This window comes from Oryctolagus cuniculus, chromosome 10, assembly GCF_964237555.1.
Source record: "Oryctolagus cuniculus chromosome 10, mOryCun1.1, whole genome shotgun sequence".
In the NCBI taxonomy this organism is placed as follows: Eukaryota; Metazoa; Chordata; class Mammalia; order Lagomorpha; family Leporidae; genus Oryctolagus; species Oryctolagus cuniculus.
This window is the reverse complement of record NC_091441.1, coordinates 59,491,567-59,516,960: the sequence shown is the minus strand read 5'-3', so window position 1 is coordinate 59,516,960 and position 25,394 is coordinate 59,491,567. Positions and strand designations below refer to the sequence as shown.

The following is a 25,394-nucleotide window of genomic DNA, read 5'->3' as shown; positions in this document are numbered from 1 at the left end:
TCTTTCAAATAAATAAAATAAATCTTTTAAAAAAAAAAATAGGCTGTGGGTACAATAGCCTTAGGATGTAGTTTGTTGACCCTAGAATATCAAGTGACATATAGGGCCTTTAAGATAGGACTCTAATTAGGAACTGCTTAAACAAACACTTTGGCAAGGAAAAAAATATCATCTAAAGATTCCATTGAACTAAAATCCTGTTTTCTTTAGTTTAGCTTCATTATTTATTGTAAAATTTCTTCATACTAAGTTTGTCTATGCTTTTTTCCATATATTATTACTTTAAGATATTAAGCATTTTATGTTGACTAATCATGACTTTTGGGTAGTATAGATTAAATGCTCATTAAGTATTTGTTGAATTTGGTCTGATTTTGTTGAAAAATACTGAACAGTACAGAAACTAATAATAGTAATTGGGCCTGCAGACAGCTCTTAGGAGAACAGCACCTCAGTGAGGACACTGGGAGCTCACATCACTCCTGGGAACCCCAATGTGCTGGAGACTTGGTGTGGGAGGAGAAACCAGGCTCCTTTTCTCTCTTTCGATGGGTTGGACTCTACTGTCTCAGCCTTAGGACCCTGAGCTTTGCTTGCTTCCCCTTTGGGAAAGTGGAATGGGAGTAAACACTGCTATCTCCCTTCTCTCAGATTAAGCTGTGACACAGACTGAGTGTTGGTCCCTCCCTCTGCTAGACAGAAGTTGAGCAAGATGTCCCTGTGCTTAGCTTGAACTCAGCTGTTTTCCCTAGTCTCTTTCTCTGGAGGTTTAACTCTTGTAGAAATGCCTGCTAACCATATGGTTGTCCTGCATGTTTTGAAAGGGTGGATGGGGTGGGAGCTGGGGTGCGGATATATCAGCGTAAGTGACTGGAATGCTGGTCCCCATGCGTGGACTGTGTGGCCCTTCCTTTCTCTCTCCCTCTCTGGGGCTCAGGGACTTCACTCTCCTGCCTTGCCGCAGCTCCTGAGAGCCCAGGGCGTCTCCACCAGCCCCAGGTACACCGTGTCAGGGAGTCTGCTCCTGCTGCAAAAGCAGAGCTGTGTGAACATTGCCGGCCAGTCTGGAAGGGGGAATGCTATTTATTTTTATAGTGTGTATATTTTGTCGTGGTCTGCTGATTTCCTGTTTCACTGAGAGCGACACTCACCTCAATAGTTAGTTCAATATTGTGTGTCGGATAATTTTTTAAGAGAACTTTTTAAAAAGCTTTTTGATCGTTGGAGGTCTGTAGATTTATTTCCATATGAACTGGTTATTTTGTATAAAGTACATTCTTAAAATAGCAAAAAAAAAAAAAAAAAAGAGTAATGGGGACTGAATGGCAAAACAGGTTGATTGGTTGCTTACAACACTGGCATCCCATTTCTGAGCACAAGTTTGCATCCCAGTTACTCCTCTTCAGATCCAGCTCCATCACTGTGTCTAAAAAGCAGAGGAAGATGGCCCAACTTCTTGGGCTCCTGTCACCACATGGCAGATCTCGAGGGATTTCCGTGCCCATGGCTTTGCCCTGGACCAGCCCTGGCTGTCGTGGACATTTAGGGAATGAATGAGCCAATGGAAAGCCTTTTTCTGTTACTGCTTTTTGAATAAAATAAATCTTAAAAAAAAATAGTAATCTACAATCAGATTTTCAAATGTAATCTTATGTTAACTGATTAAAACTTTAATAGTTGCAGTTATTTTTCTATAAATCCCTAATGACAAGTTATTACTGCATTAATACTGAGCAAGCTGGAGGTGCTAAGAATGTTGTCCATTGTTTAGTGCAACTCTTGATTTTACAGCTGAAGAAACCAATGACTAAACAAAGTAAAATGATACACTAAGTAGACTTTCTCAATCCTATGGTATGAATGGACTTTCTCTCATGCATGAACAGCTTTTGGAGAATGAGTTATTTACTTAAATCATTTTCTGGCCTCTGGCTCAGATGAACAATACTATTTGCATTTGATCTGAGCCAAAAGTCCACGAAGTGATGAACAATACTGTGAAAATAATCCATGCAAGATTATAGAGCCACTAAGTGGTTGAATAACAGGAAGTGAGGAGAATCTAGGTTTTCTGATGTAGTACTCAGGATGCTTTTCTTAATTCTCACCAATAAGCAGTTAATAGGACTGGGAAGTAAGAAAGCAGCAGGAGAGCTGGTGAGAAATAGGGTATTTTATGCTCATGTTTTTGAAAAATGAAAGCCTACTAATTTAATGATGAACATTTTCCTTTAAATCATTCTCAATTGGCAACACCTTATCACCAAATAAATTATTCAGGAATTTTATAGTTCACAATTTATCCTAGCTTTTAGGTCTCTGTGCAGCAGACTGGACAAACAGTTGCTGTTGATCTTTCAAGTCATGTGAAAAGTGGGGATAAGAGAACTTCATGTTTCAGAAATGCTTTGTGTTTATATGAAATTATAGGGACCAAAATACTTGTCATGAGATATGCTGCTTCATCTTAATGAAATCCTAAATGCGGTAGTATGAATGCAGTACTAACATATTTTCAGGATGCAGAATGTGGTCTGTTGCAATGATTTCATTATATTGTTGACACAATAAATACCATTATATGGTGTTTATGAGAACAAAATTGATTACTTCTATAAAACACACAACTGTTTCCCTGTATTCCCTTATTATACCACTAGAAAGGATTCTTCTGATAAATTTACCAGATCACATTCTCAGTAGAAATATAATTCATCAGTTTCTATAGAAATAAAGCAGAAATACACCATAGTCTTACAAACCTTCCTCAAATGGAGGAAAGTCCTTCACACACTTACCTCCACAGATCCTACATGTGTAGCAACCATTTCTAAAAGACGCTGCAAGTTATTTCCCACCTTTCGTCTTTCTTCAGTTGTGGTCTGCACAACTAGTTGATATCTGTAGAATACAAACTCTTGTTTAAGTTGTCTAGAAAATAAATTATATCAGTTCTAGTTAGCTCACTTCTCTTTCCATACTGAATAAAGCCAAGCTGTGACTGGTATATGTGCTTCTTGTTATACATATAATTCATAAAGGTCCATTTATCAATCATTAAATCAGAAATAAAAACATTTTCAGATTCTTTGCAAGCATAAAAACACCACCCAAACCTCATGCTTTAATATTTAAAGCTCTGCAGCAAATGGTCTTAACAGTGTCTCCAAAAGGATTATAAATACACAAGCTTTGGCAGCAGGGAAAAGATTCATAAAGGGGTTAACAGAAGCTTACCTTTTGGCAAATTCAAATTAAAAACAAAAGTGCATGCCAAACACATCTCAACTAAATTTTCTATCCATAGACTACAAATAAATAAGAGGTATGACTGTCAATGTGAGAACTTTTGCAATCTCAATGTAAGAATTTTTTAGTTATCTGAAGGCCCTTTAAAAGACTTAAAAAATGTATACTTTAAAAAGTTTGTAGAACATCAAATTAAAAAATTAGTTCTTTTCATGTAAAAAGTTGAAATTCATGCATATTTTTTCATAAAATGCTTTTCCATGTACTTTTGAAATTAAAAAAATTTTAAAGATTTTTATTATTTATTTGAGAGTGAGTGAGTTACAGACAGAGAGAGGGAGAGAGAGAAACATTTTCCATCTGCAGGTTCATTCCCCGGATGGCTGCAATGGCTGGAGCTGCACTGACCCGAAGCCAGGAGCCAGGAGCTTCTTCTAGGTCTCCCATGTGGGTGCAGGGGCCCACGGTCTTGTGCTGTCTTCTACTGCTTTCCCAGGCCACAACAGAGAGCTGGATTGGAGGTGGAGCAGCTGGGACTCGAACTGGTGCCCATACGGGATGCCAGCACTGCAGATGGTGCCTTTACCCACTACACCACAGCGCCGGCCACTCCATGTATTTTTTAAAACAAGATTTATTTATTTGAAAGGCACAGAGAGAGAAGGAGAGACATGGAGAGAGATCTTCCATCTGCTAGCCCATTCTGCAAATAGCTGCAATGACCAGGACTAGGCCAAGTAAAAGCCAGAAGCATCCACCAGGTCACCCATGTGGGTGGCAGTGGCCCAAGCACTTAGGCCATCCTCTGCTGCCTTCCCACGTGTACTAGCAAAGAGTTGGATCAGAACTAGAACAGCTGGGACTCATATCAGCACCCATATAGGATGCTGGCGCTGGAGGTGGTAGCTTAACACATTACGCCACAGTGCTGAGTCCTCCATGTAATTTTTGAAGACCCTTCAAATTTATACGTACAGGCTATGGAGTAAGTATTCAGTACAGTGATTTTTTTATAGGCTATACAAGAGAATTATGTACACAAAGGCAGAATATTTTTCAAAGAAAGGATGCCACCATTTTTAGTTATTATACAGTATGGCTGAAGTTATTACTATGTTGGTTTTAAAAATTAAGTATCAGGTATCAGTGAGCACAATGTAGTAACCTCATTATACCGTGAATTTCACATTTACTCATACCAGTTTCCTCATAAAGAAATACTAGGTGAATGCAGAAAATTGCATCCAGCTGATGTGAAGGGATGCACAAAGCAACTGTAAGAACATCTTAAATTTTGTCTCCCAGCTACTTCAGCTCACTGCAAATACCGTGAGCCAGATACACCCACTACTGGTGTTACAATTTTCTATCCCATTTCCGATAATATTCTTTCCACCTCTTTAAAATAACTCACAAGGTTGCAATCCTCTGAATTCCCATTCCCAGAACAAATTGCAGATCTTTTTAAGGTGAAGGGTCTCATATTGTAGCATTTATGTATTTCTCAACTATTTAATACGTGTACACTTTAGTGAAACATGTCAACTTTTTTTTAAAGATTTATTTACGTGAAAGTCAGAGTTACAGACCTCTAAACACTTGGGCCATCATCTGCCGCTTTGCCGAGGCCATTCGCAGGGAGCTGGATTGGAAGTGGAAAGTCAGGACATGAACCAGCACCCATATGGATGCCAGCATTGCAGGTGGCAGCTTTACCCGCTACACCACAATGCTGGCCTTGTTTGTGAACATTTTTATTTCTCATCTTTTGTTTATGTGTATCACTGATGATGTTTTTTAGTATTATGTCCCAATACCAATTTTCCCATAGGTCCTGTGATTTTTAGTGGATGATTTTGCACTGCATGGTGATTATAGGAAGGAATACGTTGCGTTATAGCAGATTATAATTTATAGTGCAGTTATCTTTCACTATATAATATGTGTACTTTTTAGGAAATACAACTTAAAAATATGAGAAGCTTAGTGAAGTTTATTAAATTCACTAACAGGACCAGTGTTGTGAAGTAGAGCGTTAAGCTACCGCCTGCCGATGCTGGCATCCCACACAGGCTCCATTTTGAGTCTCAGCTTTTCTCTTTTCCACTTTCCAATCCAGCTCTCTGCTAATGTACCTGGAAAAGCAGTGGAGGATGGCTCAAGTGATTGGGCCCCTGCCCCCACATGGGATACCTGGGAGAAGCTCCTGGCTTTTGGCTTTGGTCTGGCTCAGCCCTGGCTGTTGTGGCTAACTGGGGAGTGAACTAATGGATCGAAGATTTCTCTCTCTCTCTCTGTCTTTCAAATAAATAAAATAATCTTTAAAACAATCTTAAAAAAAAGTAAAATTCACTAACAAATATAAGTTATCTGAGTTGACTTAAAATTTTATGTTGTCTTCAGGGATTAAAAGGCATTTATTTAGGGGCTGGTGCTGTGGTGTGGTGGGTTAAACTGCCATCTGCAGTGCTGGCATCCCATATGAGCGCCAGTAAAAGTCCCGGCTGCTTTACTTCTGATCCAGCTCCCTGCTAATGCATCTGGGAAAGAAGCCAAAGATGGCCCAAGTGTTTGTGTCTCTGCACCCTCATGGGAAACCTGTATGAAGTTCCTGGCTCCTGGCTTCTGCCTGGACCAGCCTTGGCCATTGTGACCATCTGGGGAGTGAACCAGTAAATGGAAGATCTCTCTCTCTCCCTCCCTCTGTCTTTATAATTCTGGCTTTGAAATAAATAAATACATCTTTTTTTTTTAAAAGGGCATTTATTTATTAGATCTAACAATGAATAATTTGGTTGGCTATAACTATAATAGCAGAATATATGTTAAATTAATGTTGTTTTGCTCAAATTATATTTACCATTCCCTCCATATCAAATAGCTCCAAAATATAAAGGCAAAAACAAAACAAAACAAAACAAAACAAAAAAAAAAAAAAACCAAAAACAAAAATTAAAAAAAAAAAAACAAACCACAAAACCCAAACATCTAGTTTTATAGAAATGTTAATGAATATGAAAGCAAACATATAAATCTGGTGAGAAGAACTTACTCCCGCTGAACAGCATCTAATTCATTCATAGCTTCACTGAGGCCCTCATTAACAGCACTCTCTAGCAGGTTCTTGTGTTTCTCCAAGGATTCAAGCTCATTGGCACATTTTTCATCCTCTTCCTCAGCTTCCTATTAGAATAAAGTCATGATTATGGTTTTTAGATATTCATATTCTATATACTTTAGGTTGACTTAAAAAATTTATGTAAAGCATTAAAAAATCTCAGGATATTTACAGCTTTATGTGTACGAGACTTTAAAATACCCCTTTAGGGATTCTGTACTATAAACATATATGTGACCTTTTTTAGGATGCCTATATAGGATTCATTCAGCAGTATTTTCAAGACTGACTCATGGGACATTCTATGATATTTTAATTTTTTTCCATGAGCACGAGTTAAACACAAAGGTGTTTAACTATGGCTAGGCAAAGTAGTCCAAATTCTTTAATTCTTAGGTTTGTAAAGATGAAGTATCATAAAATCTTTCATTCAAGTGATTTAGAGAAAACTTCAAACACTGCCATGGAGGATGTATGAAAAAATAAAAATGATTACCAAATAGCTCACATTTCACATGTAGATCATATTATGTGGTATATTTTGTAGAAATTTCACATTGCTTAATAAAAATGTATAGGTCCTAAATATGACACAGATCATGAGATATTTCAATTCTTGATACTTTGTTGGCATAGATGAGTAAAAAAATATATTGATGTATTTAAAATTTTCACAAAATTGTATAAGTGGCAATGAATAGAATCCTCTATATACTTCTATGAAACACTTGGTCAGGGGGAGGGGCAGAGTGGTGGGGGAACAATCTTATTATTTTATTTACCTTTTGAATTTCATGTAAATGGTTTTTGGAATTTGTCCACAACAGATGTTTGCAATGACTCCTGATGGACAATTACATATACAAAAGACCCTATTGGGGCTTAAGCTTAAGATGTATAATACTAACTCTCTTAAATAATAAAAATAATAATAAAAAATGTATAATACTAACTAACTCTCAATAAAAAGGCATAAGATTATGTTTAAAACATTTTGGTCTTGCAAGGACACTGAATCACACATCTAAGCATAAAATACAAGATAAAGGAATAAATGTGTTCTATTGTAAAAGAGCACTAATTCAAAAACAGGTTCTTTTTAAAGAGTAAAATAACTCCTGACAATAAACTCTGGAATAGAAGACTACAATAAACACCAAGTTATAAAGGATATAATGCAAGGTTTCAGTTAGACATCAGAATATATGCTTAGGCAAGCTTTAACTAGCTGATACTACACACGGCAAAATTCTTACCTTAACTTTTTGTTGGTAAAGATCATCCAGCTTTTGTACTTCTTCTTTCAGAGTTCTCACACCTCTCTTGCTTTCTGTTATCATTGTGTTCAACTTGGGGAATAAAACTTTGGTTGAAAAATCATAACTATATATCAAAGACATTTTTAACCAGTTAACAGAATTTTTATATTATCAGTCAACTAACTGAACTGTGTTATTTCTTCTAGTCCTTTTGGACTCTAATGTCAAAAAAAATTTTATTGCTTCCAAAGAGGAATTAATTTTAATGAAACTTTAAGGAAGTTTGTATCTGTTTTTCCATAAGTGACTGTGGGAGTGCTTTTGTGATTTAGAATTTATCATTTTCTCTTATCCCTTAACTTTGCACTGTAATTATTTTTCATTTATTTGAAAGGCACAGTTAGAGAGGGAAGATATGGGGGGAGAGATATGAGAGAGAGAGAGAGATCTTCCATCTATTGGTTTACTCCCCAAATGGCCACAATGGCTGGGGTTGTGCTAGGCTGAAGCCAGGAGCCAGGAGCTTCTTCCAGGTCTCCCATGTGGGTAGCAGTCGCCCAGACACTTGGGCCATCTTCAGCTGCTTTCCCAGATGCCTTAGCAGGGAGCTGGATCAGAAGTGGAACAGCTGAGACTTGAACTGGCATTCATATTGGATGTCAGCATTGTGGACAGTGGCTTAACCCACTATGCCATATCCTATGGGAGTACTTTCTAAGCTCTCATATATGTCATATTATATATTTCACATTATTACATCTATTAATATTACCCTAACTTATTCATAAGTATAAATTTTTTATCTCTCATTTTGAAATTTAGTTTTATTTAGTCTTTATCAACTTTAGTTGGTTATCTAGTTTTCTATTTGTTCACTTTCTGGGATGTTAAAGAAAACTATTTGTTGAATGATATTTGCTATTTGAATATAGCCAGGCATTTTTCCAAAGAACAATAATGTAACTACAAAAATGCAAATCTGATCAGCAGAGCTGGATACATGCCAGTCTTTTTCTCCAATCAGGAGTCTTTGAAATATGTATTTAACTCTAGAACACTGACATCAGGCCTAGCCTAAAGTAGGCTATTCCTATTGTTTGGAGTTTACACTTTTTTGAGAATCTATAGGTTTCATGCTCATTCCAACAAAAAAGAAAAACCAAATTAAAGTAAGCTAAATTTAGGCTTCACCTCAAAATAATCATACCAAAGGAGCACTTGTTTAACCAGTTATTATTCTTCATCACTTTCCCATAATTTGGTATTTCAGAAATCCCAAATTAAAGTAATAGCATGGGGGTCGGCGCTGTGGTGTAGTAGGTAAAGCTGCTGCCTGCAGTGCTGGCATCCCATACAGCTGCTCCAGCTCCAATTCAGCTCTCTGCTGTGGCTTGGGAAAGCAGTGGAAGATGGCTCAAGTCCTTGGGCCTCTGCACCTGTGTGGGAGACCCAGCAGAAGCTCTTGGCTCCTGGCTTTGGATTAGCTCAGCTCAGCTCTGGCTGTTGTGGCCATCTGGGGAGTGAAGCAGTAGATGGAAGATTTTTCTCTCTCTCAGCTTCTACCTTTCTGTAATTTTGACTTTCAAGTAAATAAATAACAAAATCTTAAAAAAAATAAATAGTATGATGAAATTCCTTACTCATCTGTTACAAACAGATCTTAGAGAGGCAGAATTACAGACAGAGAGGGAGAGACACAGAGAGAAGTATTTTATTTGCTGGTTCACTCCCCAAATGACTGCAAAGCTGAGCTGACCTGAAGCCAGGAGCTTCTTCCAGGTCTCCCACGTGGGTGCAGGGGCCTAAGCACTTGGGCCATCTTCTACTACTTTCCCAGGCCACGCGGAGAGCTGGATTGGAAGAGCAGCAGCTGGGACATGAATGGATGCTCATGTGAGATGCCAGCGTCACAGATGGAGGCTTAACTTACTATGTCACAGTGCTGTCCCCTATATTTTTGAGGAGTGGAAAAAATTCTTTCTTATGCAAAATAAGCCTGGAAAAAATCTGTCAAAATTTAAAACTTTCTGTGGGTTACTAGTATAATTATTTATACTGACTACAATAGCAGTATTCTCTCCGAGGAACAGGTGATAATGATGTTTCAAGGATCTCAGAAGCAGCAACTTTATGAAATGTATTTTTGGAAACACACGTCTATAGGAATATCAGTTCAATTTCTTCTGAAATTCCACACAGTCCAGAATGAAAAACTTGATAAAAAGAAAACCTCATAATCTATCACAGCTAAGAAGCCTCTAATCCTAAATGATACATATCTACTTTTAAAGTATCCACTTTAAATCCCTTTTACTATAAAAAGGGATATTAAAGGATCTCAAGTTAAACGAGGTTGCGGCTGGTGTTGTGATGTAGTGGGTAAAGCCACTGCCTGCAGTGCTGGCATCCCATATAAGCGCTGGTTCGAGTCCCAGCTGTCCCACTTCTGATCCAGCTCTCTGCTATGGCCTGGGAAAGCAGCACAAGATGGCCCAACTCCTTGGGCCGCTGCACTCGTGTAGGGGACCTGGAAGAAGCTCTTGGCTTCAGATTGGCACAGTTCTGGCCCTTGTAGCCATCTGGGGAGTGAACCAGTGGATGGAAGACCTCTCTCTTTCTCTCTGCCTCTCTGTAACTCTGCCTTTTAAATACATAAATACATCTTTAAAAAAATAAAAAAAAAAGAGGCAATTTTATTAAGGCCAACGTTGTAGCAAAGCAGGTAAAGGTGCTACCTGTGGTACTGGCATCTCACATGGGCGCTGGTTTGCTTCCTGGATGCTCCACTTCCAACCTAGATTCCTGCTAATGTGCCTGGGAAAGCACCCACATGGGAGACTCAACTATTGTGGCCAACAGGAGAGTGAACCAGTGACTGAACATCTCTTTCTCTAACTCTGCCTTTCAAGTAAACAAATACATAAATCTTAAAAGAAAAAAAGGAGGCAATTCTCTATTTATAAAAAAGGGAAATTTGGTTTCATATCACTTCATTATCAGTGATAATGTGAAGACTAGGACGTTTAAAATACTTAATAAGTTACTTGAAATATTTCTGTCAAGAGGATACTCAACTCTCATTTCTCCACAATTTTATTAAAAGATTAATTCCTTAGCCATCAGAAACCATAAATTGTGCTTAATTTTAGGTACAAAAATTTCATCTTTGCTTTTAATGACTGTTTCATTACTTACTTGTTCTAAAGTATCCTCCAAACCCATTTTTTTATTTAGAGCTTTATTAATTTCTTCTTCATTTTCATTCAGGAGTTCCTTGAGAGGTACCTATAAAATACAATGGAATATGGGTGATAGATGGCTTATATTTATAAAATTTCTTTCATGAGACATCTACACATTGTGTTAGGAGTCACTTTGGGAGAAAAATAGTGAAGCTATTATATATCTAATAAAGCAATGCTAATTTTTAGTGTAATATCTTTATCTTCCTTTTGAATATTTGCAAAGTTTAAATTTGTTCACCTGTTCTAGAAATTCATTGATAATAATAAACCTTTTACAAGTACACTTAAGTTTATTGTAGTTTTAGTAATGTATATGTGGGTTGTAATTCTCGCCAATTCAAAGCACCAAGGCCTGGAGTTCACAACTCAGTATTTGCCCCTTTCATTTATGAGATGTCCAATACCAGGAAAAGGGTGAATAAACTGATGCCAGGGCCAGGGAGGGCATCTGCTTAGATTCTAGGTGAAGACTGTGGGACCTGAGGCCAGGCTCTCTCTCTGATTCCAACAAGAGAGTCATAGGGAAAAAAAAGTTTACTGGGACATGGACTTAAATTCAGATATACCCTGGTCTCTAAGGAATCCCTATCCCAAGAACAGTTGCCAGTTTCTCCTAAGGAAACCAAATCTCCCATATCAGTACCCAGATGTGGAACCTCCCCAATTATGGGACCCCCATGATTCCACTATGTCCCCTTAGGTGACATGCCCATGGGGTGGTGTTGGGTTTCCTTCATAAGGGCTGATCAAGCTTCCATTAATCTAAATCAGTTACCTTAAAAATCTGACTTTTCCTTGGAACTGGCTTATATGTTTTCCTTAATTCTACCTCAGCAACCTTTAGAGTTCTATGCTGGACTACGATTCCTCTGAATGATGCTAAGATGACCTACATTTATATTTCTCCCTAAGGGCAAGGATCACTGGGAACTAATGTCCTGTCTCCACCAAAAGTGCCTGAAGTTGGATCCTGCATGGGGCCCCAGAGGAACACAGATGTCCTCCTTCAGCTCCATGTGGGTTACGTTTCTGCTGCCCTTCCTCTCTGTCACAGGACCCAACTGTCCTCTAGAAATAGGGCCTCAGGACACCTCCTGTAGATTGTATTTTTAAGCTATGTTCTCTGTATGTATCAGTTTGTCTCAGTATTTTTCAACTAGTTAGTCTTAAATTGGTGGGTATTTCTTATATTCTGTTCTGGTTTTATTTCAGCATAGTACTTCATTGCTTCTAATTACGTTTTTCTTTTATTGAGGTGAAATCCATACATAAAATGGAAATAGTCAAAATGAATTTAACATAAAATTAAAAGTGCAATTCAGTGGCAGTTAGTATGTTCACAACCACCAGAGGTTGAAAACATCACCTCTAGTTCCAAAATATCTCATCAAGCCAAAAGAAAATTTTGTATGTTGCTATGTTTTAAGTAGGTTCTCTGGAGCTACTGAGTTTTAATTTTGATCTGCCCTTTTTCGAAAGATGCAATGGCTTCTTTACTATCTTTAAAACTTTTCACCAGGCCGGTGCCGCGGCTCACTAGGCTAATCCTCCGCCTTGCGGCGCCGGCACACCGGGTTCTAGTCCCGGTCGGGTCGCCGGATTCTGTCCCGGTTGCCCCTCTTCCAGGCCAGCTCTCTGCTGTGGCCCGGGAGTACAGTGGAGGATGGCCCAAGTGCTTGGGCCCTGCACCCCATGGGAGACCAGGAGAAGCACCTGGCTCCTGCCTTCGGATCAGCGCGGTGCGCCGGCTGCAGCGCGCCGGCCGCGGCGGCCATTGGAGGGTGAATCAACGGCAAAAGGAAGATCTCTCTGTCTCTCTCTCTCACTGTCCACTCTGCCTGTCAAAAAAAAACAAAAAAAACAAAAAAAACAAAAAAACAACACTTTTCACCAAAAACTACTTATAAAATTTAGTATTGCCTCTAATTGATACAATTTCCATTTTTACTATTCTATTGTCATGTAAAACATTTTCCAGAGGGCAAAGTACAATTCTCCTTTTTTGAGCATATACCCGGTAATCTTTGCTACAGTGATTTGATTCAGGTCATTATTTTCTTGTACTAGCTATGTCAAATTACTCTAACAGTGGAGAAGAAACCCTACCTTACTGCCTGGTTATCTATTGATAGATGAATTGATTTATCTACTTACCTTGTTAGCCTGTTACTGACTTCAGAAACAATTAGGAAGAGTCTAAATATTTTCTGGACACTTTTTTTCCCCTTCCTATTGAAAATGAATCTAGTCTGATTTAGTCAAAATTTGTCTATCAGAACCTTTTAATCTCTAGAAGTAGGGATGTATCCTTCCGGGTATTCTAATCTCCAGCAGCTCACTGATAAGGAACAGAGTATACAGAAAACAAATAAATAAATATTGAGTAAATCAATAATTTTCCAGAAGGAAAAATGCATAGCTTTTGCCTAAAATTCTTCAAAAACTAAGTACTTTGAAAATTGGCATTTTTGGAGGTTTGTAAAATACAAAATTCTGTGAATAAGGTAGAAGATGCAATAGAGCAATTATTTTTCTTTCCCAAGTTATCTACTTAGCCATATTTTAAAATTAGGTGCAGATGTCTCATTATGGACTGCTGGCACTCCTTAATTTTCTATGACACTTTATGCCTTCATGTATGTCCTTGTGCCTAGAACTCTTTCTACACACCACCTCCATAAATATATCATCTTTCAAGATTTCATTTCAGGGTCACAACCTCTGGAATCTTTCCTACTACCTGGGAAGCACTGATATTATGTCTTCTGATATTATTATGACTTCTGATGAAGCACATATACAGCCTTTATTTGTATATGTCTTTTTCCCCTGAGAGGACTAGGAACAACTTGAGAGCAAGGGCTAGGTCTTTCTAGTCTTTACAGTCCTGATGTCCATTTTATATGTAATAACAGTTTTTACTGGATAGTTGAATAGATAAAGTAGATAGAAATGAAGAAAAGGCTTTATAATTTGAAGAGTTAGGTACAATACAGAAAAGATTTTTACTATTAAGAAGAAAGAACACAGAGTTCCACTGTTTTATTTCTTCGTTTAGTCTTGGGTTATGGACATACTGAGGTTCAAACTCTTACAGATAACCAATCATAATATAAAAAATTTTGAAGTAGTCATGATTACTTACATAAACTTGAGCCCTATATTTGACAAGGCAATTGGCACCAGCTTCAGGATTAAACTTAATTTCAAAGTCATAACCTTTGGAATTCTCAGCACCCTTAGGGATAAGTTTTAATTTTCTAGCCAATTTGTGGTACTCTGCTAGTTGTGTTTCAATCTGTAAGGAGAGAACACAAAAACATCAAACATAAAAACATTAAAAATAAAGCAACTGTAGCCTGTGTTGTGGTGTAATGAGTTAAGCCACTGCTTGTGATGCCAGCAACCCTGGTGTGAGTTCTGGTTGCTCTGTTTCTGATCCAGCTCCCTCTAAAGCACCTGGCAAAGTGTGGGGGCCCTCACCACCCACATGGGAGACCTGGAGGAGTTCCAGACTCTTGACTTCAGCTTAGCCCAGCCCTGGTTGTTGTGGTCATCTGGGAAGTGAGCCAGTGGATGGAAGATATCTCTCTGTCTCTCCCTCTTTCTCTGTAACTCTGCCTTTCAAATAAATAAACAAAGCACTCCTATTCCAAATGACTTTCTGTTTTATACAAAAAATACTATGTCTATTTTAGTAGCTTAGTAATATGTAGTAGTAAGGGAAGCAGTTTTAAAAGACACGAAGAATGAAAGGTTTTATCTACACTAAATTTGTAGAATAAAGAGTATAATTGATTGCTAAACAATATATCATTGCTCTTCCACTAACATTATCTAAATTCAGCTTTAGATCACTGCTACAGATTCATATCCCATTTCCCTGTTTACAAAAAAATAAGATGTTTCTGAAATGTGATTATGCCTATTTAAAGATTTTAAAGCCTTTCTGGAGTTTTTAGGATAAAGCCAAAACTTTTAAACATGAAAGCCCAAACTTCTAAATAGTCTTCACCATCTGGTCTATGTTTCTTCCTCAAGTTTCATTTCTTACTATGTTCCTCCCAACCCCTTGCTATTAACCCCAGCCACAATGAAAAACTTACACAACAGGCTGTTTTCTCTGAGCTGTCCTGTATATTTCTTTGCTAACTTCCCTACCCTTGTCATGCTAACCCATCTTGTACTTCCCAATTCAGTTCACATGTTCTCTCTTTAAGGCAGCTTTTCTAGAAACCACTTCACCCATCTCCCTACACCATGTACACTAAATCTGGGTTAGGCATACTATATGTGTCTTTTAAGAAATTATTTGTTTTTATTTATTTGAAAGGCAGATACACACACACACACACACACACACACACACACAAGGTGGGGGGATAGTGAGTGTGTGTGAGAGATGTCTTCCATTTATTCCTCAAATGTTCACTCTTCAAACAGCTGACACTAGGCTATGCTGAAGCCAGGAGCCCAGAACTCAACCTGTGTCTTTCACATTGGTGGCAGGAACACAAGTACTTCAGCTTATCACCACTGCCTCCCAGGGTGTGCATTAGCAGACAGTTGGGATCAGAAGCAGAGCCAGTACATGAACCCAGGCAGTCCCATTTGGAATGCATTCCAAGTGGTATCTTAACTGCTGCACCAAATGACTCTTCCAACTATGTTTCTTCAGTACCATGTGCAAACAGCTATCGGAGGCCTGCTCTCATGGTAGAAAATAGAAACTAGATTGAGAATTTCTTGATGGTAGAGTCTACATATTTTTATCTCCTGTGTCCAGCATGGTAAGTGGCACACAATGGATGTCATGTAAATGTTTGAAGGATGAATAGTGTAAAGGAAAAGGAAATGATTTCTTCTTCTGCAAAGTAAAAGGAATGGGATTGATGAAAATTACGTTCATGGCCTTAGAGATGGTTTTGCTTATTTCTTGGTTTACTGTTATCAAATACTCTACCTTAGATCTGACTGAGAAATTTTAGTGTTACTGAACTGACATAAAGGGAAGACTATTTTGGTAAAATGTCAAATGCTTTAAAGTTTTACCACTTTACCCACTGAGTTCTCAACTGGGATAGACTTTTATAAGGTCAGCGCTGGTGAGCTGCCACTCTGGAAATGGTTATCACTTACAGTTTCTTTGCCTCTGGCATACTTTAGTTCTTCATTCCACAACTGCTGTTGTTCAGATTCCAGGTCCTTGGTTAATTTATTAATGGTCTGCTGCAACTCATTTTTTTCATGATTTATTCTCTCAATGTCTGCGACTGAGTACTTCTGGTTATCAACAATATTCTGTAGTCGAGTATTCTCCTGCTTCATTGTTTCACATTCTAGTTCTACATTGGAAAAAAATTTTTTTTTTAGTTTCTTCAATGCCTCCAAAGACATGGATGCCTTCATTTAATAAAGCTAAGATGTGTAAATTTCCATTTTTCTTTTTTTGATAATTCTGTTTGATCCCACTATGTTAATAACATTGCTGAAGATGATACAATTAAAATTTTATGTAAGAACCTTATTTCCCTATTGGCTTGCTATGGTTTTCAGAAAGCTCTCTTTCTTTCTTTATTTATATATATATATATATATATATATATATATATATATATAAAAAATATGTGGCCTTACACAAAATTAAGTATGCTTATATTATCTATATATTTTGATGATTTATACTTCAGGAAGATAGTCTGTTAGTATATAATTCTCTGCAATAGTTCAAAAAAATTACAATTTTTTATAAGTATAAAAACATTACATTACATCAGAGCTTACCCTTATTTTACTGACATTTTCAGTGGTTAGATTCTTGCTTTGTCTATTTAGCAAGAGTGTTTTCCATTCTCTTGTGACTCTTGGCCTACATAGAGTATGACAGTATTTTTAAAGCAGACTGGGACAAATGGATGAGGATGACCAAAGGGGCCAAGAGAATCATCCTGAGGACTGATACAATCAAAATGTTGACTTCTGCTATAACCTGTTTGCAGCACAATACTTGAGAAGCTCTACATCTGAGCTTAAAATAGTTGGTTTAAGTAATGACTTATGCATTTATTATAGGTATCTTCACAAAAAAATCCACTATATATATATACATATATACACACACATATATGTGTGTGTATATATATATATAGTATTTAAATATGTCTCACCTACTCTTAGACATGTAGAGCTTTATATAATCAAGAATGTTACAACACTGATAGAGTAAAAACATCTTAGGTTAACGGCTGTCAAAGTAATGTCTCAAACTAATCACTCTGGAATGGCAGAACTATTTCTTTCCTATTCAATTTGTAACTTGGAAAAAATTCTTACAAGAACAATTAGGCCTGTGCCGTGGCTCAATAGGCTAATCCTCTGCCTTGCAGCGCCAGCACACCGAGTTCTAGTCCTGGTTGGGGCGCCGGATTCTGTCCCGGTTGCCCCTCTTCCATGCCAGCTCTCTGCTGTGGCCAGGGAGTGCAGTGGAGGATGGCCCAAGTGCTTGGGCCCTGCACCCCATGGGAGACCAGGAGAAGCACCTGGCTCCTGGCTTCGGATCAGCGTGGTGCGCCGGCCGCGGTGGCCATTGGAGGGTGAACCAACGGCAAAAGGAAGACCTTTCTCTCTCTCTCTCTCTCACTGTGCACTCTGCCTGTCAAAAACAAACAAACAAACAAACAACAACAACAACAAAAACAACAATTAGAAGTATGACACTTCTTTACTGAATGTTGACAAGGAAGACAAAGTACTGATACTAGAAAGTATTAATTGCATTACAAACATTGTTATAAGAAATTTGTTTATGGGCCGGCCTCCGCCTTGCGGCGCCGGCACACTGGGTTCTAGTCCTGGTCGGGGCGCCAGATTCTGTCCCGGTTGCCCCTCTTCCAGGCCAGCTCTCTGCTGTGGCCAGGGAGTGCAGTGGAGGATGGCCCAAGTCCTTGGGCCCTGTACCCCATGGGAGACCAGGAGAAGTACCTGGCTCCTGCCATTGGATCAGCGCGGTGTGCCAGCCGCAGCGCACTGGCCGCGGCGGCCATTGGAGGGTGAACCAACGGCAAAGGAGGACCTTTCTCTCTGTCTCTCACTATCCACTCTGCCTGTCCAAAAAAAAAAAAAAAATTTTGTTTATGGTTCTTTCTCATGGAGAACAAAGGACAGTGATGAAGGGCCAAGTGTAAAATATTTAAAAGTTTAGAGCAAATCATATATATATACATATAATCAGCTATTTGGAGAAAACAATAAAATGATTCAGCATTACTCCAGATAATTACTGACCTTGACTTGAAAGATGATCAATTCTTAACAGACTAAGAGTTAAATCAAATCTTAAGTACCACCTGTACAACTCCTACAAAGGACATAACTTATAAAATCCTAAGAGAATAAACTAGAAATGGGTAAAGTCCTGGGAAAATATAATAGTTTTTTTTTTTTTTTTTGAAGATTTATTTGAGAGGCAGAATTACAGAAAGAGGGAGAGACAGACAGAAAGGTCTTCCATCTGCTGATTCACTTCCTAAATGGCTGGAACAACCAAAGCTGGGCCAATCCAGAGCCAGGAGCAAGGAGCCAAGAGCTTCTTCCAGGTCTCCCATGTGTGTGCAGGGTCCCAAGCACTTGGGCATCTTCCACTGCTTTCCCAGGCCATTACCAGGGGGCTGGATCAGAAGTGGAGCAGCTCAGACTCAAACCAGAGCCCATATGGGATGCCAGTACTTAGCCAGAGGCATAACCATAGTGCCAGCCCCTAGAATAGTTTTTAAACTGAAGCCCAGTGGTTCTGTGATTTGTAGAAATCTTCCTTTGCTCTCCTTCTGGCACCAAAGAAATTATCTAACAATCACATGTGCCACAAGTATTTTCCAGAGTTTTATGATTAAGATTGTTATTTGTTTATAAAAATGATGTTACTAAGGCACAAGATATACATAAACTTTCTTTCATTGGGCTTTTGCTTCCCAAGAATTATAGCCCTTGCAGCTTTTCATCTTATTTCCAATCTGTTTCAGCCGTTGAGCTGCTTCAGTAGTAGTGATGGAAAATAAGATGGTTATACCAGACAAGTAGGCTGGAGCAGGCAGAGATCAAGAATTTTGTTTATTAATTGCAAAATGTAACAGAATACATATATTTTTAAATTTTATTTATTTATTTGACAGATAGAATTAAACAGTGAGAGAGAGAGATATGGAGAGAAAGGTCTTCCTTCCGTTGGTTCACCCCCCAAATGGCTGCTACGGCTGGCGCTGTGCCAATCCGAAGCCAGGAGCCAGGTGCTTCCTCCTGGTCTCCCATGCGGGTGTAGGGCCCAAGCACTTGAGCCATCCTCCACTGCCCTCCCGAGCCACAGCAGAGAGCTGGACTGGAATATGAGCATCTAGGACTAGAACCTGGTGCCCATATGGTTTGCCGGCGCCACAGGCAGAGAATTAACCAAGTGAGCCATGGCGCCGGCCCCACGTATATATTTATATAGAATATACCTTTATATTATAATACATATATATTCTTACTCAGCATGTCTTTGGTAGGTCCCTCATGGTTTCAAATAGTTACATGCTTGAATACATGCCAGAAAATAGAGTAATCTGAATAATGGCCACTGAAATATGAAGATGCTTCAAAAAATTTGTAGAGGGGTAGGCATTTGATCCAGTGATTAAGATGCCAGTTAGGATGCCCATACCTGACATCTGAGTGCCTGGGTTCAACTCCTGGCTCTGGCTCCTGATTCCAACTTCCTGCCAATGCAGACCCAGGTAGAAGATGGTGAATACTCAAGTGGCTGGGCTCATGCAGAGACCTGGAATGAGTTCCCTGGTCTTGGCTTTGGCTCTGACTGTTGCAAGCACCTGCAATGTGAACCCCTGGGTGGGAGCTCTCATTGTCTCTCTAGTAAATACAAAAATCTTAAGAAAGGTCATGGAGAAATGTAATTAAAAGCTATGTTTATACTGGTGCAAACATTTTTTAAAATTTATGCACAATTTTTTTATAATATGTCTCTGGAACTTGTAAGCATTCCCTTATCTGGAAAGTCTTTGCAGATATGACTAAATATGTTTTATTATTATTATTATTTAGATACTTGGAAGAGTTGAGAGCGAGAGAAAGAGGCAGAGGGAGAGAGATTTTCTATCTGCTGGTTTACTCCCCAGATGGCCACAACAGTCAGGGCTGGGCCAGCCTGAAGCCAGGAGCCAGGAGCTTCTTTCAGGTCTTCCATGTGGGTGACAGGAGCCTAAGTGCTTGGGCCATTTTCTGCTGCTCTCACAGGTGCATTAGCAGGTAGCTGGATTGGAAGTGAGCAGACAGGACTCCAACTGGGGCCCAAGTGGGATGCCAGCATCACAGCTGGCTGTTCAACCTGCTGTACCACAAAGCTGGCCCCATGATTAAACATTTTTTAAAAAAGCTTGTCTATTTTTCATCTACTTGAAAGGAAAGACAAAGTGAGTGATATTGATTGAGATTGACTGAGAGTGGACAGTGAGAGAGAGAGACAGAGAGAAAGGTCTTCCTTTTTTTGGCGTTGGTTCACCCTCCAATGGCTGCCACAGCCGGCGCGCTGATCCGAAGGCTGGAGCCAGGTACTCCCATGGGGTGCAGGGCCCAAGCACTTGGGCCATCCTCCACTGCACTCTCTGGCTACAGCAGAGAGCTGGCCTGGAAGAGGGGCAACCGGGACAGAATCCGGTGTCCCTACTGGGACTAGAACCCGGTGTGCCGGCGCCGCAAGGCAGAGGATTAGCCTAGTGAGCCGTGGCGCCGGCCGACTGATTGATTTTTATCTATTAGTTTATTCCCAAAATGCCTGCAGCAGCCAAGCCTGGGCAAAGCCAAAGCCAGGAAATCCATCTGGGTCTCCCATGTGAGTGACAGGGGCCCAAGCACTCAAGCCGTCAACTACTGCTTCCCTGAATGCATTACCAGGAAGCTGATTCTGAAGCACAGAGTTATCTGGGACCTAACTGGTGGTACTCTGATATAGAATGTGGTTGTCCCAAGTGGCAGTCTAATCCACTGTGTCACAATGTCCACCCTACTTTTTGAGATGAGGTAGTAACATTAGATTATCCAAGTGGGCCCTAAATATCATAACTGTCCTTATAGAATACAGGCAGAACATTTCATAGAGATAAAAGGAGACATAAACACACACACAAACACACACACACAGAAGGAAATATGAAGGGAAGTAAAAACTATAGAGTGATAGGGACACAGCCCAGGAATGCTACAAGCTACCAGAAGCTTAAAGAGGTAAACAACAGATTCTCCTTGAGTCCCTGCAGAGGGTGTAGACCTACCAGATCTTGGGAGTAGTCTCTAGAATTGTAAGAGAATAAATTTCTGTTGTTTTATATCACTGTGTTTGTATTAATTTGTTTACAGCAGCATCAGGAAAACAATACAGAAGGCACTGAAAACTTGGTAGCCTACTATAGACGTTTAACATAGGAGGGAGAACATATGGGTAACAAAACTATTTCTAAATGTGACAAATCCACAAAGCTCCATATTCCAGTTAAAATGCCTTCTTTTATCATCAAAGAAGGATGTACTTATCTCTGAAGGGAGGAGAGAACTACTTTGTTTATGGCCTTGTCTAAATACTGAAGAAGTCTGTGGATTCAAAAGGTTTCTATAGCCTAGGCAGCTCATGTCAAGAGCTGGGTTATCACTGACCTCAAAAATAAGAATGTTAATTGTTAAATTAACAACAGGAGGCACTGTGCACTGACTCCCCATGTAGGACCTCTGTCCTTAATGAGCTGTACTATGAGAATTAACTGTAAAACTTGCTTTCAAGCAGTACTTTATACTTTGTGTGGCTGCAAATTGTTGAAATCTTTACTTAGTATAGAGTTGGTCTTCTGTATATCAAATTAATTAAAAATGAGTGTTGATGAAGAATGAGATGGGAGAGGAGTAGGAGGTGGGACAGGTGTTGGGGGGTAGGGCACGTATGGGGAGGAAGAACCACTATATTCCTAAAGCTGTACCTATGAAATTTGTATGCATTAAATAAAAGCTTTCTTAAAAAAAAAAAAAAAAAGAGAAGAGCCTCGGGTGATTGCTGACTTCATACAGAAGAGTGTTAATTGTTAAATTAACAACAGGATTCAGTGTGCACTAACTTCCCATGCAGGACCTCTGTCCTCAAAGAGCTGTATTATGAGAGTTAATGGTAAAACTTGTTCTCAAAGATATACTTAATTTTAGTATATTAAGTAGAGGATAAATTATGTCTCATAAGTTTTAGATAAGCCTAAGTGTCCAATTCCATTGCTTGTTTCCTTAGGTGCTTTTGCAATTAATGATAAAACCTGTTCTCAAGGGCCGGCGCCAGGGCTCACTAGGCTAATCCTCCGCCTTGCGGCGCCGGCACACCGGGTTCTAGTCCCGGTCGGGGCGCCGGATTCTGTCCTGGTTGCCCCTCTTCCAGGCCAGCTCTCTGCTGTGGCCAGGGAGTGCAGTGGAGGATGGCCCAAGTACTTGGGCCCTGCACCCGCATGGGAGACCAGGAGAAGTACCTGGCTTCTGCCATCGGATCAGCGTAGTGCGCCGGCCGCAGCACACCGGCCACGGCGGCCACTGGAGGGTGAACCAACGGCAAAGGAAGACCTTTTTCTCTGTCTCTCTCTCTCACTGTCCACTCTGCCTGTCAAAAAAACAAACAAACAAACAAAAACCTGTTCTCAAAGAAAAAAATATATTATTGCAAAAGTTAAAACAAAAATAAGAAATACGAGGAAGGGTGGAGTGAAGGAGGATGGGGTATGAAGTGTCATTATGTTCTAAAAACTGTATGTATGAGATACATGAAATTTGTTCCATTTATATAAATAAAAACTTTTAATAAAAATAAAATAAAATGCAAAAAAGAGAGACCTCTTTTAGCATAGCTTTGCTTACCTACTCTAGAAATTTCTTCATCGAGACCATTCAATTTCTGGTCAAGAATAGCTGAATGAGATTCCAAATTGCTCATGTATGCTTGATATTTCTGAACATCTGCTTGTAAGGAGGTTTTCAGTTTTCTCAATGACTCTAGACGATTCTTTAAGAGAGAAGAATATTAAAATAGTTACTCTCATCAATAATCATTCCATACTTTATTTTAAAATAAAGCAATATTATTTAAATTTATCTTATAAAAAGATAGAGTTTTTCTTTAGCTTTTAGAGGGAATCAAAAGAACTTTAAAAGGTGACTATGTTATTACTTGATTAATGAGATGGACTTTTCAAGAAGTCAGTTTGGGATAGAAAAATGAAGGGTCAGGGTGAAAAAGCAGAAACATGGAAAATATATTTTTCAGAAAAGTCTGGGTGTTTTATTAGTGATTCACAAAATAAAATTAGATACAGGATATTATTATTTGGCTTTTAGAAAACCCTGAGCATTCAATACATTGTATAAACCCATTTATTACCATTCCTTTTTTCACTAACTAGAAAACTCAGGTCCTCCTGTGAATAGTGCTCCCTGGAGGTATATAACACAGAGACACTGTTCAAAATTACTTTTGGTCTTATGTAAATAGGTAAGAATCTTTCATCAGATTCCGAGCACCATTAATTCAAGACTGATAGACCACAGGGAAAACAAAGCTCCACAAATACCAAACATGTTTTCATTGAGAGTTCAGTCCTACACAAAAAAGTTTAACTTTTAAGAAGCTTACTTTGTTGAACCACTTAAAAAAATTTTGATAAAGACAGCTGGTATTCTCTAAGGAGACCTGAGAGCCTAAAAGAGTTCTAAATATGTGCACAAAAATGGGTACTAACCGGTTCTTTTTCTCTTTCTTGTTCCAATCTTGCAATCTGTTCATTTAATGCTTTGTTTTTTGCTGCTAATGATTCCAGCTTGAAAGCATCTACATTATATAAATCCTCTGGAGACAAAACCGAATACTTTATAAGATTTCAAGTCTGCTTAGAACATTATTCTCTATACTTTTGCTTTCTAATTTCCTTCTAGTCTTTCCTTAAAATACTATCAGTGAAGTCAATCCCAACCCCCATTGTAAAATAACAAACCCTTCTCTTTACTTCACTGTAGTTTCTATTCCTCTTATCTTGATATTTTTCATAAAATTTATCATTGATTGATTTACAGTTGTTTATTTTATTATTATCTCTTTCTGACTACTAGAATGTAAATATATAAGGGCAGGGATTTTTATTTCTTATTCATTACTGTATCCTTGGTACCTAAATGGTGGCTGGCAAACAGAAGGTATAAATAAATATTTGAATGAATGAATGCAATTTATATATTTAATATTTGAGTGAAAAAATAATTTCTTTATTAGGAATACAATGGCCCATTAATTTTCTCCAAGTTCTGAAAGAGTCTTTAGGTCTTTTAAATAACTGGTGCTTTAATTTCTCAAACAGCAAACCAATATCACAGGGACATTATACCCCAAGAGGAATAACACTTGCTGACTATCTTGAGTACTTTTGTCAGTATGTTTGGTACTTTACTCCACTGCCATAGAATCCTGCAATGCTTTGTCAGTAAGGTGAAGTATTTTGTTAAGGACACATGGTCATGCCTCAGGTCTAACAACAATACCAGTATTCTTTCTGCACAGTTAGTACTTCTCTCTACGGAAGAAACCAGAAAGGTTTCTTTCAATGCTCTTAAAGTAAGTAGTTCAGGTAAACATTAGATATGCTAAAACAAACTATCACTCCATAAACAGTTAAATGACCAAAAGCAAACACATAAGAATAACACTTACTCAGCTTTGACTGCAACTCTGCATTCATTTCTTCAAAGCTGTCAGCACCAGTCATGAAACTCTCATAGCATTTTATGGTGTAGTCCAAAAACAACTGATTGAGTTAAGCATAATACAATGATAATGTCATGATTCCTTATTAAAATTTGAATTTAAAAAAAGTTAGGAATATTGAGTAGTTATATTAACTCTTAAGAGATACAAACCTAAAGTATATTATTAATTATGTTTTACAGACTCATCTGCTCTGTTACATCTAAATATGAATAATGAAGTTGAAAATAACTTAAACTTGGATGAAGGTATATTTAAAAATGCATCAATAAATTTTCAGAATTTTGAGGAGGTCAAACAAGGAAGTTTATGAATAAATGCACCACAACATAAAATGCATAAACTTAATCATCTTTAGGAATAAAGTGCCTTATGAAAAATTTAAATGAACTGCTGATCATCAAAGTCCAATTAAATTGATAAGTCTAACTGTGAAAACTAGAATGTAATTAATAAAGGCTGTTATTACATTCTAACTTCAGGCTAAAAAGAACCACATGATAAGTAGACATCAAAACAGTAGAACTGTGACTTCAGGCTAAAAAATGGCATGATAAGTAGAGACGTAAACAGCAGCACAGCACAGAATTCTTAGTATTTAGCTAGGAGAAAGTTATGCTATATTTTGTGGTCATGAGGTTGTTGGTCACCGAGAATGCATACCTTACTAGGAGGCAAGGATGGTTGATTAGAATGTTCCA

General features: G+C 38.5%; 1 protein-coding gene across 1 annotated transcript in view; it reads right to left on the bottom strand.

The window, feature by feature from the left end:
- The window catches only part of NDC80 (NDC80 kinetochore complex component), a 49,207-nt gene that overhangs the window by 5,673 nt on the left and 18,140 nt on the right, over positions 1-25,394 (bottom strand). The window contains exons 8-16 of the mRNA XM_002713610.5: positions 24,640-24,733; positions 23,678-23,784; positions 22,800-22,944; positions 16,011-16,216; positions 14,017-14,169; positions 10,822-10,911; positions 7,624-7,716; positions 6,302-6,432; positions 2,799-2,901 (exon numbers count right to left, since the gene is read on the bottom strand). Coding sequence (XP_002713656.1) covers positions 2,799-2,901; positions 6,302-6,432; positions 7,624-7,716; positions 10,822-10,911; positions 14,017-14,169; positions 16,011-16,216; positions 22,800-22,944; positions 23,678-23,784; positions 24,640-24,733 — 1,122 coding nt within the window. The remainder of the gene's footprint in view (positions 1-2,798; positions 2,902-6,301; positions 6,433-7,623; positions 7,717-10,821; positions 10,912-14,016; positions 14,170-16,010; positions 16,217-22,799; positions 22,945-23,677; positions 23,785-24,639; positions 24,734-25,394) is intronic.